The 20,594-nt window shown below is 37.9% G+C and overlaps 1 protein-coding gene across 2 annotated transcripts in view; it reads right to left on the reverse strand.

Moving 5' to 3' along the window:
- Nucleotides 1–20,594, reverse strand: part of TTC39B (tetratricopeptide repeat domain 39B) — a 74,456-nt gene that overhangs the window by 21,504 nt on the left and 32,358 nt on the right. The window contains exons 1-5 of one of the 2 annotated variants that reach the window (XM_072360194.1): nucleotides 17,620–17,914; nucleotides 6,781–6,885; nucleotides 5,173–5,304; nucleotides 3,487–3,563; nucleotides 2,239–2,306 (exon numbers count right to left, since the gene is read on the reverse strand). In XM_072360194.1, coding sequence (XP_072216295.1) covers nucleotides 2,239–2,306; nucleotides 3,487–3,563; nucleotides 5,173–5,304; nucleotides 6,781–6,885; nucleotides 17,620–17,738 — 501 coding nt within the window. In that variant the 5' untranslated portion in view covers nucleotides 17,739–17,914. Of the gene's footprint in view, nucleotides 1–2,238; nucleotides 2,307–3,486; nucleotides 3,564–5,172; nucleotides 5,305–6,780; nucleotides 6,886–17,619; nucleotides 17,915–20,594 lie in introns of those variants that run through there. The other variant, XM_072360195.1, reaches the window with a different exon arrangement.

Here is a 20,594-nt window from a genome sequence, read left to right on the forward strand (position 1 = left end):
TACCTGGCTACATCCTCATTGTCACCACCATCCTCAGATGAATTGAGGTCAGTCAGGGATGAAAAATATGGAGTACTGCAGCGATCAACACATCAGTGTATTACAGCAAAAAACAAAGCAAGTGAAACAAGGGACAGCAAAATGCTTCTTTGCAGAAGGGTCACACTTCCCCTAAGGATATTTCACTTCATTCAGCCCCAAAGCTGATCTTCAATAGGCACTTAAAAATTCTCTTCATGCTTAACAGCAAAATCAGAAAACAAAGAAATGGAAGAGAAAGAGAGAAAGGAGGTTTCTTTCCCTTTCACTAAGAAAGGATAAAGGCAGTTACAGGAAACCCAAACTGCCAACCCACTCCTAATATTTCCTGACACTTCTGATATAAGTATTGTATCAAGTGATTTATAAAGCTGAGCTAAATTAACCATTTGGGTCAAATTGATCGTATACATTCACGTTTCACTTCTTCCTCCTAATTTATGTCTGAAGGGGTGGGTCACCACTCTTCTTGGAAAACTGGCACTCTCAAATACCTCTCTGAAGTGACTGTGATCAGTGGCTCAGATTCTAGTCTGAGGCCTGCAGCTAGAGGTGTCCCCCACAGGTCAATATTGGGTCCTGAGACTTGGATGAAGGATGTGAGAAGCTGGAGCACCTTCTCAGAAAGACTGCTGATGATACAAGTGCCTCATACCCCAGAGAGCTTTGCTGCCATTCAGAAGGATGGCAGGCTGAGATGTACAGAGAGGAACTTCCTGAAATTTAACAAAGGTCATCAGGGTCTTGCTCCTAGGAAGGAATAACCCCATGCACCAGTACAGAGTGTGGGCTGACCTGCTAGAAAATAGATCTGCAGAGAAGAACCTGAGGGTCCTGGTGGACAAGTTAACCATGAGCTACAAATGTGCCTTTGTGGTCAAGATAGCCAATGCCATTCTGGGTTGTGTTAGGAAGAACACTGTCAGCAGACTGAAGTTGGTAATCTTCCCTCTGTTCAGTCTTGGTGAGGACACAACTGTAATATTGCAACCAGTGCTGGGCTCCCCAGTACAAAAGAGACAGGGAGCTCTTTGAGTGAGTCCAGTAAAGGGCTATGAAACTGATTAAGGGACCGGAGTGAGGGAATGCTGAGAAAGCTGGGCCTGTTTACTGGTTAGCCTGGAGAAGAGAACACTCTGGAGGAACCTGATCAATGCATGTAAGTACCTAATAGTAGGGATGAAGATGAGAAGACAAGCTCTCCTTGGAGGAGGAGAAAGCACAGATGAAGATGAGAGGCAAGAGGCACAAACTGAAACACAGGAAGTTCCAACTGAATGTCGTGAAAAAATTATTTACTGTGGGGATGACTGAGCACTGGAACAGGTTGTTAGAGAGGCTCTGGAATATCCTTCACTGAAGATATTCAGAAGCCACTGGGACACAATCATTGGTAACGTGTTGCTCTAGGGAAACCTGCCTGAGCAGGGATGTTGGACTAGATGGTCTCCAGGGGTCCCATTCCCCCTCAACCATTCTGTGATTCTCTGATCTAAAATACATTCATTAAACACTTGTTAAACATCCACATAAGCTATCGGAGTACAAGGAGACAAAAAATTCATATTTAAGAACACCAACATTAAGTCTTTAAAACAGAAGCAACAAGAAGTTTAAAACAGCAATAACAGTAGACCCTCCTGTGAAAAGAAACTCAACAAGGCTAAGGCAGGACCAATTTATTACTTATTCATTACTATGCTGTCCCTGACACCATTTCAAAAGGCCATGGAAAGTCACAGCAAATTAAAGACAATGGCACACCAGTTTAAGTATTTTTAGGTGGGAAACACTCCACCCTTTTTGCACATACACACACACACACACCCCAAAATGAAAAAAATAAAAGAAGACTTGTTCTTCAAAAACTGTGGACAGTTTTAGATGTGACGCCAGTAATTTATATCTACTATCTGCATGACACCTTCAGCCATTTGTACCTGGGTATCAATAGCCTAATTAGTTATCCTCAGAAACAAAACAAAACAAAAAAACACCATAAAGCAAAAGTATTGCTTGATAGCATAGCATTTGCTATACGTCCAATTACTAAAGTCATAAAGTAACATCAGTTTACTTGGAGGAAGTTTGTTTTTTATTTAGTAACTTATCTATTCTGGAGACAATGTTCTACAAGCACTAATATCTTCACATTTTCCATTAAACTGTTACACAGAGACAGAATGAGAATGATTTTACCTGTACAAAGGTGAGAGCTGCTTTCTGCAGTAAGCATTCCGCATAGCAGATTTCAGCATGCATTTCCTCTACATAAGAAAGAAAAGTTATCTACTGTCAGCAAGGCTGTCAACCAATATTCTCCTGTTGAGGTCAATGGAACAAATAAAATGCTGCCAAGAAAAAAGGTTGTATTCTACCACTGCTGTTTTGATAGCTGCTGAACAGCAGCTGTAACATGCAGATCCCATCAGAACTAGTAATCGAGAAGCTAGCTAAAAACAGTATTCTGTTTTACCTCTCCTCAGACAAAAACCTTGATATTGCCAGGGCTGCCTTCTGCCTAGGGCAAAAGCTTCTTACTACTCTGGTTGATGATCACCTGTACTTTCCATTGATACTATCTTTAAATACAAGCCTAGCACAGCTAGTTCTTTTAAATCTGAGAAAACTTCCCACAGATGAACATTAACACAGTGGCTCAGCTGTTTCCTAAGTCCAGTAAGACGTTATGGACAAGTTTTCATTAAGTCATGCTAAGCAGTCTAAAAGCCCCAGGCAGACTTTATCCTCATGCACCACTAAAGTACATTTGACTTAACACACATGACACAAGTTACCCTGCTGCGAGAATAACTGCATGCTGCAAGACCAGACACATGCATAAGGCTGCTGTATGTACAGTGCACACATGGTGAATTTGATGTGTTCGGTATAAGGAGGGTTCTTTTGTGTCAGGTTAGAAAAAAATGCATACTTGATTCTGCCTGAATCAGAAATAGTAGATCAGCATTTTCAGAGCCATGAACAATGTACTGATATCATTTCCCAAAACACCTTAAGGCAAAACAGACAAGCACAAAACTTGTTAATATATTCAGATTCAAATACAACTAACGATAAGGACTTATTCCACAGCATCAGTGATTCCTAAGCTTTTGGCAGCTATCTTGAGGGGGAAAAAAAAGAAACTATATCTGGTTATCAAACAAACTCCTTATTTGATGCATGCTTAGAGCCCAATAAATGAGTTGGAATATACAATTTTGAGAAACTATGCATTAAAAAGGACAAATAGGTAATTGATCTGTATAAAATAATAATGCTTCCAAAGGACTCTGCAATACTGAAGATGGTACATGCAATAATTTTTTTTTTTACTGTAAGATACTACTCAAAATACAGAGTATAGCGTATTAGTGCACACTGATAAGAGTGCTCCCAAGCTCTTAGAATTTTGCTAATTTAACTGTATTATAAACCACTTACCTTCACTCAGTTGATCCACTGACTGTTTAGAAACTAGATTGGACAAGGACTCTACCACTGTGCTTCTTTTCCTGAATCTGAATCAGTCATACATAGAAGAAAAGAAACCCAAACAGCATAAGTGACATTCTGAAAATAACTTGAACTTAATTATTTATTATTCTTAATCAATTCCAACCACAAATTGTAGACATTCTTAGGAAAGTCATAATTTAACAATAGCTACGTTATTTTGAAAGATTTAATCATGGCAATTGATAGGCCCAGAGGCCTATCCTACCTTAATTTATCTTCCAAGTACACATTTAATCTGTGTTAAGTATACAACAGCATTCCCCGCTTCCATCTATAAAGTTCCTGCCTAATTCAGCTCACATGCAGAAACACTGCAAGGGAATTAATTAGAACCACATGATAAAAAGTTTCTCACTGGACCTCAAGCTTTTAAAAAGAGATTTCTGAGAAAAAAAGTCACACTGGCAGCAAAGTAATGTAACTGACAGAACTGCAGCAGAAGTCTTTTTTTATTTTGGGTAAGCCACTTTAATTCAACTTCACATTTTAATGATTATCTTTCTTCTATTTGTTCTCAAACTTGCACATGGAGCTACAATGAAAATCAAGCGAAGTTATATTTTCAACATTAATACCTAAGTATTTTATGACCTTTTATGCCAGGCATGGAATTTCACACAGGACCCCCAGAAGAGCAGACATTTTAGTTTCTCACAGATCTCACTTATCCATATTATACAATACTGATTTATCTTAGTATCACATTTCTAAAATGAATTGATTGATATTTACAAACAGCCTTATGAAGAAGCTAAAGTAACAATTCAGAAACAGCCTTATGAAGAAGCTAAAGTAACAATTCAGAAACTGAATGCATTTTCCAAGCCAGGAAATCAATCACTGAAGATACCGAGAGCTTACTAAGAATCATACAATCACCACAGTTGGAAAAGACCTGTAAGATCCAGTCCAATCATGAACCCAACGACACCATGCTCATTAAACCACATCAATCAGCGCCATGCCTACAGGTTCCTTGAAAGCCACCAGGGACAGTGACTCCACCACCTCCCTGAGCAGCCCATTCCAATGCCTCACCACAAAGAAGAAATCTTTCCTAATATCCATCCCAAATCTCCCTTGGTGCAACTTAAAGCCATTACCTCTCATCCTATCACTAGACACGTGGGAGAAAAGGCCAACTCTCCCACCTTACTACAATTAATTTCCTTTCAGGTAGTTGACTTTGTTTGAAGAAACATAAGCACAAGCCTGGTTCTATTAGAACATCTGGCCTAGTTTTGAAAAACAGCTCTTAAAAAGAACACTTTCATCATGAAAGGCAAAATTTAAAATAGGGAGCTTTAAGTTGTTGATCCCCATGGAGAATAAAAATCAGAAATAGCTCAGAATGTCAGCTTCCATTGTATGTATGCAGTACAATCAGCTCTTCAACTAACCTCAGAGGTTACGAATACCCAAATATGACAATATTAGTAGGCGTAACCTTACTCAAAGTAATTGGACAGTGTGACTTATTCCACCTTTCCAAATTTAGATCCCTATCATACCAACAGCATCCTGCTGTAGAATCACTAAGACAGCTGGTGTATCTGACAAAGAACACTCACTGGATTAAGTACTTCATAAATACAAATTGCTTGGACTTACCTTTGACAGGTTTGCAAAGCTTCTTTCATTGTAGAAATTCCCATTTGTATATCCTGTTGTTCAAAGGTCATAGCAGCTTGCATAACTAAAATAGTGCTGTACCCAAGGGCATGGTACATACTATCTTTAGACCTAGGGCAAAAATAAAAGTTTTGTGCATTTTAACAAAAATTTAATTTAAAAAACAAAATTAAATGCTGTTTGAAATTAGTTTGTGTAAAAACAGAAGAAAGCAATAAAACAAAAGAGTTAAGAATATAGTGTAGACAAGGGCAGTCTTCCCCTGGCTGATACTTGTCTACCCTCAAAGGCTGCAGCAAGGCCCAGAAAATGTCCAAAAGAGGTTACATTAAACATTTGCATGTAATTATATTGTTATTTATAGTTCACTGGCATATTTGCTTAATTTAGCTAATTAAGGACATATTCCTGTGGCTTTGCTTTCACTTAACAAAGGAGATAAAGACATCCTTAGAAATGGTTAACTCATCCCAAGATACAAAAATTTGCATCTGTGTCACAGAAAGGGCAGTACACATGTAATTAGTCCTGCATAAAAGGCTACACTGAGCCACTACCCCTCCCTACCCCTCCCTGGATCCTCCCCCATTTCTTCAATGTGCTTGTTTAAATCAAGGAGCCTAGTATCCAGGGATGGTTTTGGAGACAGGATACTTTAGTAAAAACAAGGAAGATACATCATTAGGCTGTTTATTTCTTTCAGATATCATCTCTTCCTCTATTTTTTTAATATTCTTTAAGAACTTTCATTTAACTTTCATTAAAAGATTATTCTTCAGTAAAACAATTTTTACCTTCTTAAATGTGGCATTTGTTTCTTTGCTAGATTAAACCCGTTACTGCAGATTAGCTGTATAATAGGCTCAGGGTCTGCTAACTGCCAGGAACTCAAAGCGTTGAAACCACACTATCTAGAGTATTATTTTTCTTCAGAGCTTACATCAACTAAAACAAACACTTCACTGTACTTAAAAAAAAAAAGCCACTACAGTACAAAATGGTGATATGACTCACAGAGCTGTTTTATTATATAAAGCAAAATCCAATGTATATTATGAAGTATATATTAAAATATTTTTGAAATGTGTGTGCATGTATTTATTAATACACACAACCATTATATGCAATATAGTCAGATCCCAGACACTCATATTACCCACGGTCATGGTTCCCCCACACTTACCCAGTTAACCTTCCAAGTTCCCTAGCTACCTGCTCTTGAACTCAATGTGGGTAGGCCCTGCAGATGATTTAAAATAGCTACTACCAACACCTTCTAGAAACAACAGGCTTTTATTGTTACAGGCTTCAGCTTTAATCCTAAGAGTTCTTCTCTATCTGTATTTCATTGCAGTGAGATGGTAACAAAGTCTCCTTTCAAAAATTAGAACAGCTTACAGAGCAAGCAAAGGACTGCTACTTGAGGATAAATGAGCAGTTTTAAAACCCCAGGATACTAAGAAATACTTTTGGACAAGATGGAATAAATGAAAGCTACTATCTTCAGAGGCTTTAAATCAATCTTCAGCTTACAAATAGTATATTTCACACTGTTTGTGGAAATTTAAGCAAATATCATGACCTCACCATGGACGAAGTAATTCCAGGGCTTCGGAGAACTTATTATTTAGAAACAAATTCAATGCCATTGAACATTCTTCCAGAGCACTCTTGAGATCCATCTTGGATGCCCTAAAGAAAAATAAAAAGAAAGCTTCTGAGTTTAGTCAAACTGTAAATATAAACACAAAAATATGTTTTCTTATATAATTGATCTGGCAGCAATTGTACTGCTTATTTTTAAAATCTAACATTACAAAACCAAGTCAGATTCTTTATCCACGCTGCAGGTCACTTTATCTATGCTACAGATGTATAAGAAAACTTATTAAAGTGATGTTTATGGCTTTGCCATCATGTTGACTCGGAGTCATTTTTATTAACATAAACATACTAACATAGAAGTTATTGCACCTAACCTCCCCGATCTTAGTATAAATGCAGAATCAGACTCTATTCAGGTCTAAGTCTGGAGAGAAATGACAATAATAGTTTTTGTCTGAGAAAGCAGTAAACAGACACTGACTCTGCAAATAACTACGCCCCAAAATATTCCAGCCCAGGAGCCTGCAGCCATGTCAAAAGTTTTTGTTCTTCCTAATTCACTTCACAGCAAAGATACTTGTAATTGCTTAAGCTATCTAACAAAACTGCTACCTCATCCAGTTCTGTCTGATAGTTAGAGAGCCCCCATAAACTGCCCATGTGTGGAGCTGGTAACACACAAGACATTCCTAGCAGTAACAAGTAGATAGCAGCCACATAGCCTTTAAAGAGCGCATCTGGATCTGGAAAAGATAATCTGTTTACAGCTTTAAAACAACAGGTTTAGGCTCTATAATGGGCTTTATTCGTGAAAGGTTAAGCAGTGGCAAGCAACAGATCACACCAGTGAGATGAATTTTTAAGTGCTCAGGAGAAGAGATGAATCCCAAAAGGAGGAATTTAAGAAAGACAAACTACAAAGAATTCAGCTATTCTAAATCTGGAAGTAAAGCACAGACAAAAACAAAACAGAACAAAAAAGCTGAACAAAAGGCTTATTAAAATATGACTGTGCCAGCTTTTACACAGAAAACCGAAAACAGAAAATTTAATACTGAGCCTACCAAAAGGATCTTGCACTTCATTACAAAAACTTGTGTAGCTGCAGAGCTTTAAAAACAAACAAACAAACACACATCCTGAGGCTGAAGCCATAGACTATATTTGGCTAAAAAAGAGATGTACTCTACACACTAGGTACTATTTAGGGTCATACATTTATATTGTTAACTTAAAGGTGCTCAGCTGATTGCAATTCTGATGCAATCCCTAAGGAAATATTAAAGGTAAATTTTGGTCAACTGACAATAGAAGTACATGATCACACACAACAATGATTTTATGCAGCACTTTATCAATGCAGGAAGAATAATAAGTATTCAAATATTTTCACAATCTTTCCTAAACTTTAGTTAAGTACAGATGCAAATGTAAAGAAATCACAGTAACAAAAATAACAGTAACAAGTTATAAATCAGATAAAGTAACTGTAACAGTGCTCATATATGATTTTTTTCCTTCATTTTTCACATCCTAAACCTCAACAAAGTCTGTGTGAATTATCTGCATTAGAAACAGCTGATAATAAAGCCTACTCAATGGCAGCAGTATATTTCAGTAAATCCATGCATTTGATCTTCATTTCCCCCCTCACCACACATATTTTCTCAAATTTCTGAATCTCGCATCTCAATGAAAAATTAAAAGAGGAGGAAAGAAGAGGAGAAGCACTGTTCCAAAATGGCTACAAAATCAGATGCCATTCTCATTATAACTTCAACAGGATCACAGACAATTTTAGTTTTCCCCTTTTAATAAGGTTTGCATAATCTCTTTGATTTTAGACTCTCTCCTCTAAGTCCTTAACTTAGATTAACCAATTAATCCTTCCTACCGGCTCCTCCTTGATGAGGAGAAAAAGGAAAGTGGTTTACCAAGTACACAGATTTTTATTAGAAAGCAATGATTTGCCATTGATTACATAGATCTTAGGAACTTTCTCCTTTGTGTTTCAGTGCACATGCACCTTTCTTTCTTCATGATTTTGCTTGCACTGACAGTAGTAGGGGACTCTGCACTTCCTAGATATAACTTGTACTAATTTTGAAAAACGAGATCATCAAAAAATACTGAATGAAAATCTCTTCAGATTATTATTTTAATACAGAAGACATTTTCCACCATTCTTCTTTGGAAAACTAACACATAGACCAAGAAAGCCATCTGGGAGACACACAGAAGCTCTCTTTTTTCACAAGCAAGCACCGCACTTCCTTGGCAAAACAGAGAACTTTGCACTTCATGTAAGTTTGTTCAACCGGTTAAATGTTTTCCCTTCAAGCAATCATCACCAGTAAGCATGTTTGTGAGCCTATTCTTATTACTCAACATTGACTTGATAAGCATTCAAGTTTACTAAATATAAGCAAAGCAATGTGAATGTATTTTAGTGTATTTAAATTCTGAATAAGTGAACAAAATAGTCCAAATTAAAGGATTTATATCACTAGCAGAGAAACGCACATGTTTTTACATATCTTCTTTAAATATCTTCAATGGCTTATTCTCCAAATAACAGTGAGAAGAAATAAAAGAGACACGTTTAGAACAACTGAAAACTCTGCAGGACACTCAATTTTGTTAGCTAATTCCACAAGCAGCACCTGCAAACAGATAGCTATGGAGAATTAATCGCTACCTCTCTCGGTTTCTGTTACAAGGGCTTACCCTTACCTACTGAGAGTTAGTCTCAGTAACCAAGTAATCACTACCACTGTGTGTCTGAAGTCTTCAGTGTTCACATTTGACTTTGCTAGTTTTGGGAAACTAATTTCACACAGCATGTGCTTGATTAACAAATGTATTATATAATCTGTCTTTCCAGGATAAAAGTGGTTTGATTTGAAGGAGTTCTTCAAAGAAAAACAAACAAACAAACAATTTTAAAGGCTTCTTTTTAAACAAACAAACCAAAAACAAACAAACAAACCACGCAGTATATTTCCACTTGTTTCTTCATTCTATTTTTGTGGGTTTTTTTAAGTAAACAAAGTTGAGATTTAGCATTATGGCTAGAATGAGCCTTCATTCTCTCTCCTCTAATATGTATTTACTATTAGAACAATAATCCTCAGAATGTACGTAAAGTAGTGCTAGGAACCACAAGTATCAAAATCATTCAGCGCTTGTTAAGTCTCCCTTCCCACCGCCATCCCCCTGTCACAAGGTTAATTTAAAATGGAGCTGAACTGGTAATGACAACCAGCTCAAAATGCAGGAGAAAGAAAGTTGTTGCTCTGCTATTGAAGTTATTCAGGCCTTTAATAAATTTGGTAGAAATAATTATCTGTCTACACCTGGCTTGGTATAAGATCACTCCTGGCGGGCAGTTATTTGAGACTACCAAGCACCAAGTGGAACATGCTGTTGCCTTTGTATCTGTCTAAGATTTAGTCAACCATATTGCAACAACTTAACTGTTCTCTGGAAAAATGGCAGAATTACCACACACTAGATAAGAGATCAGGCTGCCCAGGGCCCCATCCAGCCTTGTCTTGAACATCTACAGGGATGGGATATCAACAACTTCTCTGGGCAGCCTGTGACAGTGCTTCACTGTGTGCTGAGCAAAATAAATAAATAAATAAATAAAATAAAATAAATAAAATAAAATTCCCTCTTCTACAGCTTAAAAACATTCACCCTTGTCCTATCACTAACTACCAATGTAAAAAGTCAGTCTCCCTCAAGCTTGCAAGCTCCCTTTAAGTACTGGAAGGTTGCAATGAGGTCCCCCCAAAGAATTCTGTTCTCCAGACAGAAAAGGCCCAGCTCTCAGCCCTTCTTTGTAGGAGAAGTGCTCCAGCCCTCTAATCATCTTCATGGCCCTCCTCTCAACCTGCTCCAACAGCCCCACATGGTTCCCATGCTGGGGACCCAGTAAACTCAAGCCTTCAAAGTTTCAGTGGGTTGGAATCCACTGTCTTCCTGGAAGACCTTCTCCCAGTCAAGACCAAAAGCTGTATACAACTACATATACAACTACAGCATTCTCTGTCAGTTTACACAGAAATCATTAAATTGTCATTCCCTGCTCACATCATGTGAATATTGAATAGCCCCAGAGTTCAACTCTAGGGCTAGTCCTATTAAGCTTCTTTTCAATCAGTGATCTGGATACAGGATTTGAATGCATTCCTAGCAAGTTTGCTGATGACACTAAACTGAAGGTGCTACTGACTCTCTTGAGAGACCAAAGGCCTCACGAAGGAGTCTGGAGCAGTGGGCATTCAACCATTGGGCAATCAATGGCATAAAATTCACAAACGGTATTTCTGCTGCACTTTGGACAGTAATTACAAGACACAGGCATAGGCTGTGAAACAACTGGCTGGAGAGCAGCTCAGCAGAGAAGGATCTGGGTGCCAGTGATGCTAGGCTGAGTATGGGCCAGCAGTGTGCCCTGGTAGCCAAGAGAGCAAACCTCATTTTGGGGTGCACTAGACACAGCACAGCCAGATAGTCAAAAGCAGTGATTATCCTGCTACACTTGGTGTTGGCGCAACCCCACCTTAGATACAGTGGACAGCTCTAGGCTCTAGCACATAAAAGGATGTTGAGATACTTGCAAGTGAGAAGGTCACCATAGCTAGTACCAGGGCAGGAAGGCACGCTCAGTGAGGGGAGGCTGAGCACACTCAGGTTGCAGAGCCTAGAGAAGAGGAAGCTGAGAAGTGACCTCACTGTGCAGTAACTTTTTATCAGCCCTGAAGAGGTTAGGAAGTTGAGCTGGATTACCTCTGAGGGCTGCTTTCAACTGAACTATACTACATCTTTACATGCCAAAACATTCTTCTCATCCTCTTTGCTAACTTTAATGTTTAGCAAGGATCCAAAACACTTAAAATGCTATTACCACGCTATTTTATCTCAAATGACCCTGACACTGCATTACTGCAGCAGGAAAGATTTCTGTCCCTGGCATCATTTCTGCTGCATTTTTAATACAGAGTACTGACTCAAAACAGCAGTGACTTATAGGTCTGCATTGGGCCTTTTTATATCTGCAGTTAGTAACTGTAAAGATTTCCCATTAGAGACTGGATTTGTTTTCACATTAACATACATCTGTGTGTAACCATCACACCCGAGCAAGCATACAGATAACTCAGCTACTGGCTCTGCAACTTGGAAATCTCTCTTCAGATATTTTTCTTCATAATTTTAAGCTCAGTAGTCCTCGCCACTGAGAAGAAAATTCTGTTTCGCTTTGTCCTGATCATTCATCACTCACGTGAGTCAATATAACACTCTACTCTTCTTGTTGGAAGAGTGCAAAAATCTAATTTGGGTAGTTTTCTAAAGGGCAACATTATTTGCTATCAATCATCAATCCCTCACACAGGCATTAAGTCGCAACACAGATAGAAATCCCACCAGATAAATTAAACATTTTATTGGTGTACTACCTACCTACCACAGATAGAATAGTAAATACCCACAGTTTTATGAGATGAAATGAAGGTCACAGTAACATTTTGCTTACACAAGAGTTTGGTCATTTACCTTGTCTTCCTTAGAACAAAGTCTGTTAGGTCTACATTTTATGTTTTAAATAGTTTTGCTATGGACAGTTGGAAAGTATCCAGGGTCCTTGAGAGTATAATTCAAATGGTCATGGAAGCAGAGACAGTAGCTTTTAGCTACAATGGATTACTTTCTTTTTTGAAAGGGAGTACTCTTAAAACACTCATAAAGGTGGGATTGATATTTTTTGTTTTGTTTTGATGTTTAAAAATACAAGCAGAGACAGCTTTGTGTCTGTTTTTATCTCTATGGTAGACTGTGCACACATCTTTTCATGAGAAGCACAAGTTTTAAAACTGTAAAGTCTGTGCAGATTATATATTCAGTGGAAATGCTACTAACTTACGGGAAACATTCACAAAAAGAAATAATTCTGAAGCTAGACTTGATGAAATAACTACTTTGAAAGCATGGAGTGTTCACTGTTTCAGAACTTCATCAATGTACGCTGTAGTCTGTGTACTAAATATTTATTAAGGAAACAACACTACTCAATTTTTGGCCAAAACTGTCAACAGGCAGAGGTTACTCTGAAAGTCCACTATATTACGTTCCATTCAAAAACAGACAGTTTTCTGAAACAAACAAAACCAAACAAAGAAACAAGGCCACAAAACACACACACAACACATACCCCAGCCCCACACTCAAGGATGAAAAAGGACACGTGTTAAGTACTCCCCAGACCACTTTCAAGAATTTACCAGCAGTTCTGGCTGACCAGCAAGATCCCAGTTTACTGCAAGTTGATGACTTTCACATCTGTTTACAAGAAAGGTCAGAAGGATGATTCAGGGAACTGGAGGCCTGTCAGCCTGACCTCAGTACCAGAGGAGGTCATGCAGCAGATCATCTTGAGTACCATCACAGCACAGGATGTGGTACAGGACCCAGTCAGCATGAGTTTATGAAATGCCTGGCTAACCTGATGTCCTCCTACAACAGGATGATCCATTTAACAATGAGAAGGCTCTGTCTGCAATTTCCCTGCACTTCTACAAAACATTTTATACTCTTTCCCAGAGCCTTCTCCTGGAGAAAATGGCTGCTGCTTGCAGGGACAGATGTCCTGTTCACTGGCTGAAGCTGGTTGGATGGCTGGGCCCAAAGGGTCATTGTGAATAGACTTAAATCCAGCTGACAGTCAGTCACAAGTGTTTCCCAGGGCTCAGAACTGGGGTCAGATTTTTTTTCCAATATCTCTTTCAACAATATCGGTGAAGGGATTTTGTGTCTTTTCTGTATGTTTACAGGTAACACCATATTGTGCAGGAGTGCTGATCTGTCTGTGGATAGGAAGGCACTGCACAGAGAACTGATGTCAGTTCATACCATTTGTTATTTTGGAAAAATCATATTAGGCACACTTTCACTTCTTCCTCCTTCCAGACTTCACTGGACACTATAATTAAATTAATATTCCACAAAAGAAGCAAAACACATTTCTCTTACCCAAGTATGAGTTTATGTTCTGTTTGATTTCTGGAGACAGCAATTAGTCATCTATCCACAATATTAAACTAGTAACAGCAGAAGATAGAAATGCCACACTTAGAGAGAATTCAGTTCAGCTGGTTTAGACTTTCACTCCCAACGCTATTTCATTATGAGCTACTAGAAATAACAGACAAACTGCTAAGTCTAAAACTATGAACTACACTGCTGTTGCAATACCAAGACAGTTGCCTCTATTAGCACTTACATGATCAAGCAATATCACAGCTAGTATATTTTAAAAGTTAAATTACTTCTTCCCCCTCATCTTACAGTGGAAGCAGAAATGTTGATGCAGAGAGAACAGAAACACTAGCTAGCTGTTACTATGAATTTGTAGATATAATCAGGAGAAAGCATCAAAATGTCAATTTTCAAAAGAAACAGTTGCAAAAAAGAAAAAAGAAAGTGAAACTATAAGAAAGAAGAACATTAAGAAAGACTGAAGTACCCTCCTGAGAAATGAAGTAGTTGTGCCTAGTGAAAAATCAGGAATTATTAAAATATGTATGAAAATAAGGACTTTAGCTTTTCTCTTAACATTGGAATTGCCAGAAGTTGTTAGAACTGACAACTTTTCACTGAATTTCCCTAGGAAGAAAAAAAAGTGTTTGGATTTATTTTGGGTTTTTGTTTTTGAGGGGTTTGGGTTTTGTTTGTATGGTTTTTGTTCCCCAACCCTCACCCTGCTGTTTTTAAGAATCAAATTTTGACTTATATTTTAAAACTCATCATTGCTGCTGCTGAATGTTTGCCCTCCACTGGAAAAAGGGGCTGGTGGACTTAACAAGCATTTTGCTAACTACTACCTCTGCAATTGTCTGAAGGTGATTGTGTAACACTTCTGCACTCAGTATCTGTGCCTGGGTGTTTTAAGAGCGCATGGCAATGTCTCCTCAAGCTGCTAACCACAGTAGACACTTACGTCAGTAAATTATATGGATCGTTACTTTTCAAAGCTTCTGTTAAAAAAAAAAAAAAAAAAAAAAAAAAATGTGCTGTGCAGCTTTTCTGTACTTCTTTCAGACTGTTTCATTCAATGTCGCTCTCCTGAAACAATATTTAAAACCCCCGTCAAGTACAACGAAATTGAACAGAATTCAATTGCAAAAACAGAAATGGGGAGGTAAAAGAGATCCAGAATCACATCCTTGCAAGAAAATTGGCAGTTTTACTCACTCGTATCATTTAGATACTGGAAAATTCAAACAAGTAAGACCTTTTGCTATGTAAAGAAACTACAAAAAGGTTTTATTAAAGCTCCTATCTCATCAGACATACATGATCTAACAAAGATGACAGATGGTAGCTAGAAAAAGCTTTATTCCTAACGGATCAGAAGTCAGGAAGAAATGTTGGCACTCCAAGAGGGGTGTCTGGCCTCCACTCCTGATTTAAAATAGTAAGTTTTATGAAGTTCAGAAAGACTAAAATTAAATTCACACTACAGGAAACAAGGGCTTTATTATAAAAAGTATAAATTTCATCTCATATCAGCTGAAACATTTCTGATACTGTCTCGTGAATGTTCAAAAATTAAAATACAACAAACACTTAAAAAAAACCAAACACATTCCTTCTTAAAAAGTCTCATCAGACATCTAGTTTTAGATACCAGACCACCACCTGTCAGTCAGGAGATTATTAGTGTATTTTTGCTTCACATTCTTTAGTCAAGTCTTATTAGTGGTCTTGAACTTTGCAATATGAATAGAGCTGTGTTGGTTCTAACTAAAAAGAAATCTAGTGCCTACAGTAACACTTCATGAGAACCAAGCAATGAAATGCAAAGAAGGGACTGCAAGATTTTACTTCCAAATATTTGCTCTAATTTATAGCCATGACTTCATGGGGTAGTGGAGGCAGATAAAAGAAGTTTCCTAACAGCATTTCACATCAGAAACGTATTATTTATCTGTATATTTATTATTAATGCAGTACCTCCATAGCACATGAAAACATCCAATTGCTCTGTTCTCACACATGCTGTACAGATGCAACAAAAAGACAAGCACAAAGCAAGAAAACTGAGGTAACGTTCTTCATCTACCAAAGTCCCCAAATGGCACAGAAAATAAAGGGTCAATACTGAACTCTTCTTACTGGGTGACAAGCATCTGTCATTCCCAACATCACAGTGCATCCCTGTGTAACTCAAAAAGAAACACTACAGTGGTGACTAAAAAAATAAAAAACACCTTTATCTGCTCTTCACTTCAGTAGCAATTAGTACTGTACATGCACAGTAAATAAATTCACATTTTCCATAATCAATCAGCCACGTTGTGTGAAAAATCACTAGTGTGATCGTGCTAAGCCTATTCAAACAAATGAAGTATGACTTTAATGCAACCTTGCAAAACATGCATAACCCTAAACTGAGCCAGCAAAAGAAATTAGATCTTGAGAATTTTAAAGTGATTGGTTTGGGAAGTGAAGGGGGGGGAAGGGATGGGGGAAGAAAAATACAAAGCAGTGTTGGTCTGCATGTAAAAAAAGTAAGAGTTTGTTTTACACTGTTCTGTTGGAGACTAGCAGAAATGCATACTATTATAAAAGGTTGTGATCAAATTCACTAACAAAACATAGTAATTCAACAACACATTTAGGTGTATATTCTAACATGTGACCTTTGCAGATAAACTGAGAATTTACTGTGTTTGAATACCCCATATCAGTCTAATACCTTACAAGAAATATTCCAATTGAGGTCAATACAAGATACAGTGAGCAGAAAAATGAACATCTGAATGTGCTAGAGAACAATACAGTCAAAATTGAATATACAGCATGTATGTATAGCTAGATAGCTTAAAAAAGTAAAAAATCAATTTGTTCAGCATTTCTGACATGGTGTAGGACATAAGAAAAAATTGTTTCAAAAAGATGCTCTTGAAAAGTGCTAGCATATATAAGTAATAACAACTGTTTATTGACAGATTCGTACAAAATGAATTAAAAAGTCCACTTATCTTGGTACAGAAAAGATAAGAAATAAATCACCCAGCAAGTAGGACACCAGATCGGGCCAGATGTTTATGGGACTCGCACTGCGTCACACAAATACTGGCTGAGATCCAAGCAGACAATGAGGACAGGGTGGTCCTACTAACAGGACCGTTCTAACCTAACTTCAAAACAATTTATCAGAATTCATCACACAGTAAAGTTACAGCCATTATTGGAGATCTTACATTACTAAAATCTATAAAAAAAAAAACAAAAACAAAAACAAAACACTGCATTAAAGTGCTTAAAGAGCACAGAACTGCATTCCATTGAATAAATTATTTAAGTAAAAAATTACGCTAACTCAAATGCTTAATCAGTACCACCAACCAAGAAAAGACATGATGTGCAAGTGCAGAAAATGACTACAAGACTTAGTGTCCTTCAACTGCCACATCTTAAAGAACAGCATCCCAAAATACACACCTTGCGGTGTTCTACAATCTACAGCATCCTTGCTGATTAAGCACTGACATCAGCAGAGAAGCTGCTGCTTGCCAGAAGCATTGTTCACCACTGCAAAGTGCAGAGGAGAAACAATTATTTCTTAAATCCAAACTGAACATCATATAATCTTTTTCTCTCTTCTCCGAGGAGCTCAATCTAAACTACAGTTTATTTTTTTTAATGTTCAGCATACCTGCCAAAGTAGATTTTCACAGAGAAAATCACATGTATCTGATTATCACAATTACATTTTCAGTAACTAATAGGCAGAAAAAACATACTTACAGGGCTAATTTGGTTAACTTCAGGTAAGTAAGTACAGTCCTTACGCAGAAATAATTGCTTCTCCTTTCACTGTCCTTTTTCCACCACACATCAAAAAGACAGGAAACAAAAAAAAACATGCAGATAAAACTGTTTTACTCCTCAGCATCCGTGAGGTTCCATTAATGAGTTAAATCAAAGAGAATAAAAGGATAAAAGTTCACAAGCCAGCAGCTGGCGTCTGAGGCACTCTCCATAGCTGGATTTAAAAGAAATGTCAGAGTGGCAGCAGCTACAGTCAATGCTGGAAGCTGATGCCTCTGCGGGAAGAGGATGCTGGGAGATTTTCCCAATCTGTGCTGCAGCCTAATTCTAATCCATCACTCCTTAACTGCAAGGAGAAAATGGAGACAGGAGGGACGCAAAGTGATTTATATTTAAAGACAGAAAGGGAGCTGCCTCGGTGTTCGCTGAATAATTATATCATCTTTTCTTTTAAGTCAGACAGAAAAAGAGAGGTGTACTAATGCAAATGCAGTAAAAATAGAACAAACATGCAGGAGTTGGGAACAAACAGCCCTCTGAGGGGAACTAACTGGCTTAGGCTGGATTTTCGTTATTTCATAGTCCTCACACAAATCAACAATTTCGTTTATCCTTTGGCATGCTTTTCCCTAGAAATTCTAATTCTTAACTAAAATCCCATGACTGAAATAAAATAACAGCTCAGAGAGACAACTGCTATAAAAAAATAAGTTATCTTCAGGAATATCAGTAGCAACAAAGCAGGAATCAAAAGCAAGCAGGAAAAGTTTCATCCCCTTAGGTCTAGTCTCTCCACTCCAAATGAGAAAGTAAGCTCAGTACATGGGAGCTATGCAGTAGAAAGTTAAACCATACTTCTCTCCTGATCCCACTCCACCCCGCCCCCCCAGTCCGCCTCCTCCCCCTTTCCCCCACCCCGCCTTTCTCCACCTATTGTTACCTTTTAAAAACGTTCTTTAAAGCTATACCATGGGGGCTAAGGAGATCTATTCACAGCTGTGACTGCTGTGAGGAACCGAGCTTTGTTCACCAAAACTCCTCAGGGAAAGCTGTTAGAACAGTACAGTAAACAGCAGCTTTACATTCACTGACATTTGTCAGTACAGGTGGGTATTAAGCAATATGTCAAACGTATCTATTTAAAAATGTCACTCTTCAAAACATGTGAGAATGTATTTTGGATCAAACAAATACTGGAAAGCAAAGACATGCATCACACTAGAAGAGTTGCACATATATTTTCAGTTGCATCCCGAAACCCTGGAGGAAACCAGGGGCTGCGATCAGATAAGACAAACCAGACAATATAAAGGATTTTATAAATATGTGCAAGTAATAATTAATTGTTCACTCAACCAGAGAGAAAAAAAAGTAAAAATAACACGAATTTTGGCTCAGCAAAGTGTGTGCAATGAATACAATTCGCAAGAAGTAGCCATGAAGAAAAAAGAAATTGTATTGTTAATACCTACCACTCTGACAGTGACTTCCAAGCCAGCAATGGCTAAGTGTATAGGCTTTTCTCCCAAACAACTGATTCCACCACAGCTTCTCAGTACTTTCACTAGCTCACCATCAAATTAATGCTTGTCCCATAAAACACCCAAAAGGAAGACGGCATGTCATTGCCTACCTAACCCATCCACAGCACAATGCTGTGTAAATTAAAACTACGACTCAGCAGCTAAGTGTCCCCACCCAAATACAATTCTGTCGCCAGCCCGATTTCACATCTCTGCTGTTCTAGAAACTTTGCAATACTTTTTCATTTGTTTGTTTCTGGCGCTTTTCTTTCTCCCCTTTTTAAGAAGACAATGACATGTGGAACTGCATATTTCAGAGTCATCAGGAAATACCAATATTTGTCCTGAAGACATCAACTCAGACAAATGTTGCACCAGAAGCAACAGGTGTAGTTGCAACACATGCAGAATAATTAGCAGTAATGTAATTATTGCCCACTCAAAACTCCTCAAACTTAAGCGAGTTACATTCAGCTTCTGTCTTGACTACCACTGTTGCAAATATTTAGACTAACAATATGAAGTAGTTAGTGTATGATACTTATGCAGCTCTGAAAACGTTATTACATCCCCCCCCACAAAAAAAAAAAAAACCAAAAAACAAAAACAAACATCTTCACATATTCAATCCTTCCTTTGGCCTTGAGGACAAAATAAAAGAGCATAAAACTTTGATCACAAATAGTTAACAGCTACTTCTCACTGCTTTACGACAATGTAGAGAAAAACACTGCTATTACAAGTTCTTGGCTCCCTGAATTCAAATCTGAATTCAGAGCCATTTCCTCAGCTTTTCAGCCTCCTTAGCTGACAAAACACAGACACATGTGCAGGTATAACCAAAATCTTAACTACACTTCTGAGATTACAAGGATAACCTGCTCTAACTTCTTTAAACACTTCTGGCCCTTAATCTATCACCCCAGTAATACCACACAGAGCTGCTTTGGTAGGATCAAGGATTAACTGAATCCAGCTTTGGGTAGGAAAAGGAAATGCAAAAGGAATGATAATACAACAGTAATATGCAGGCACTTCCACTGGAACCAGTAAGGATAGAAAATTCTAAGAAATCCACTCCTCATCAAAACTCACTGATCTGTTTTTCTGTAGAATTCTAGCTTCCATATTTCCTCTATTTCATTGCTCAGTTACATTCACAGGAGATCACACCATTTCTCCAGTTCTCCCATCAGTGGCACAATGCGTGATCTAGAGACAGAATTTTCTACACAAAGAGAGCAATATGAAGACTGCCTCTGTAAGTGAACTGATTACAGCATTCAGGTAGCCTACTATGTTCCTCCTCAAAGAACATCCCCTATAAAATAAATCCAGACATTTACCATAATATTGTTACTCTAAATGTTCTTATTCATTTAAATAAGCCTCTGATAAACCAGTGCTAATTTAATGTTTTCTTGCCTT

This window comes from Excalfactoria chinensis, chromosome Z, assembly GCF_039878825.1.
Source record: "Excalfactoria chinensis isolate bCotChi1 chromosome Z, bCotChi1.hap2, whole genome shotgun sequence".
Classification (NCBI taxonomy): Eukaryota; Metazoa; Chordata; class Aves; order Galliformes; family Phasianidae; genus Excalfactoria; species Excalfactoria chinensis.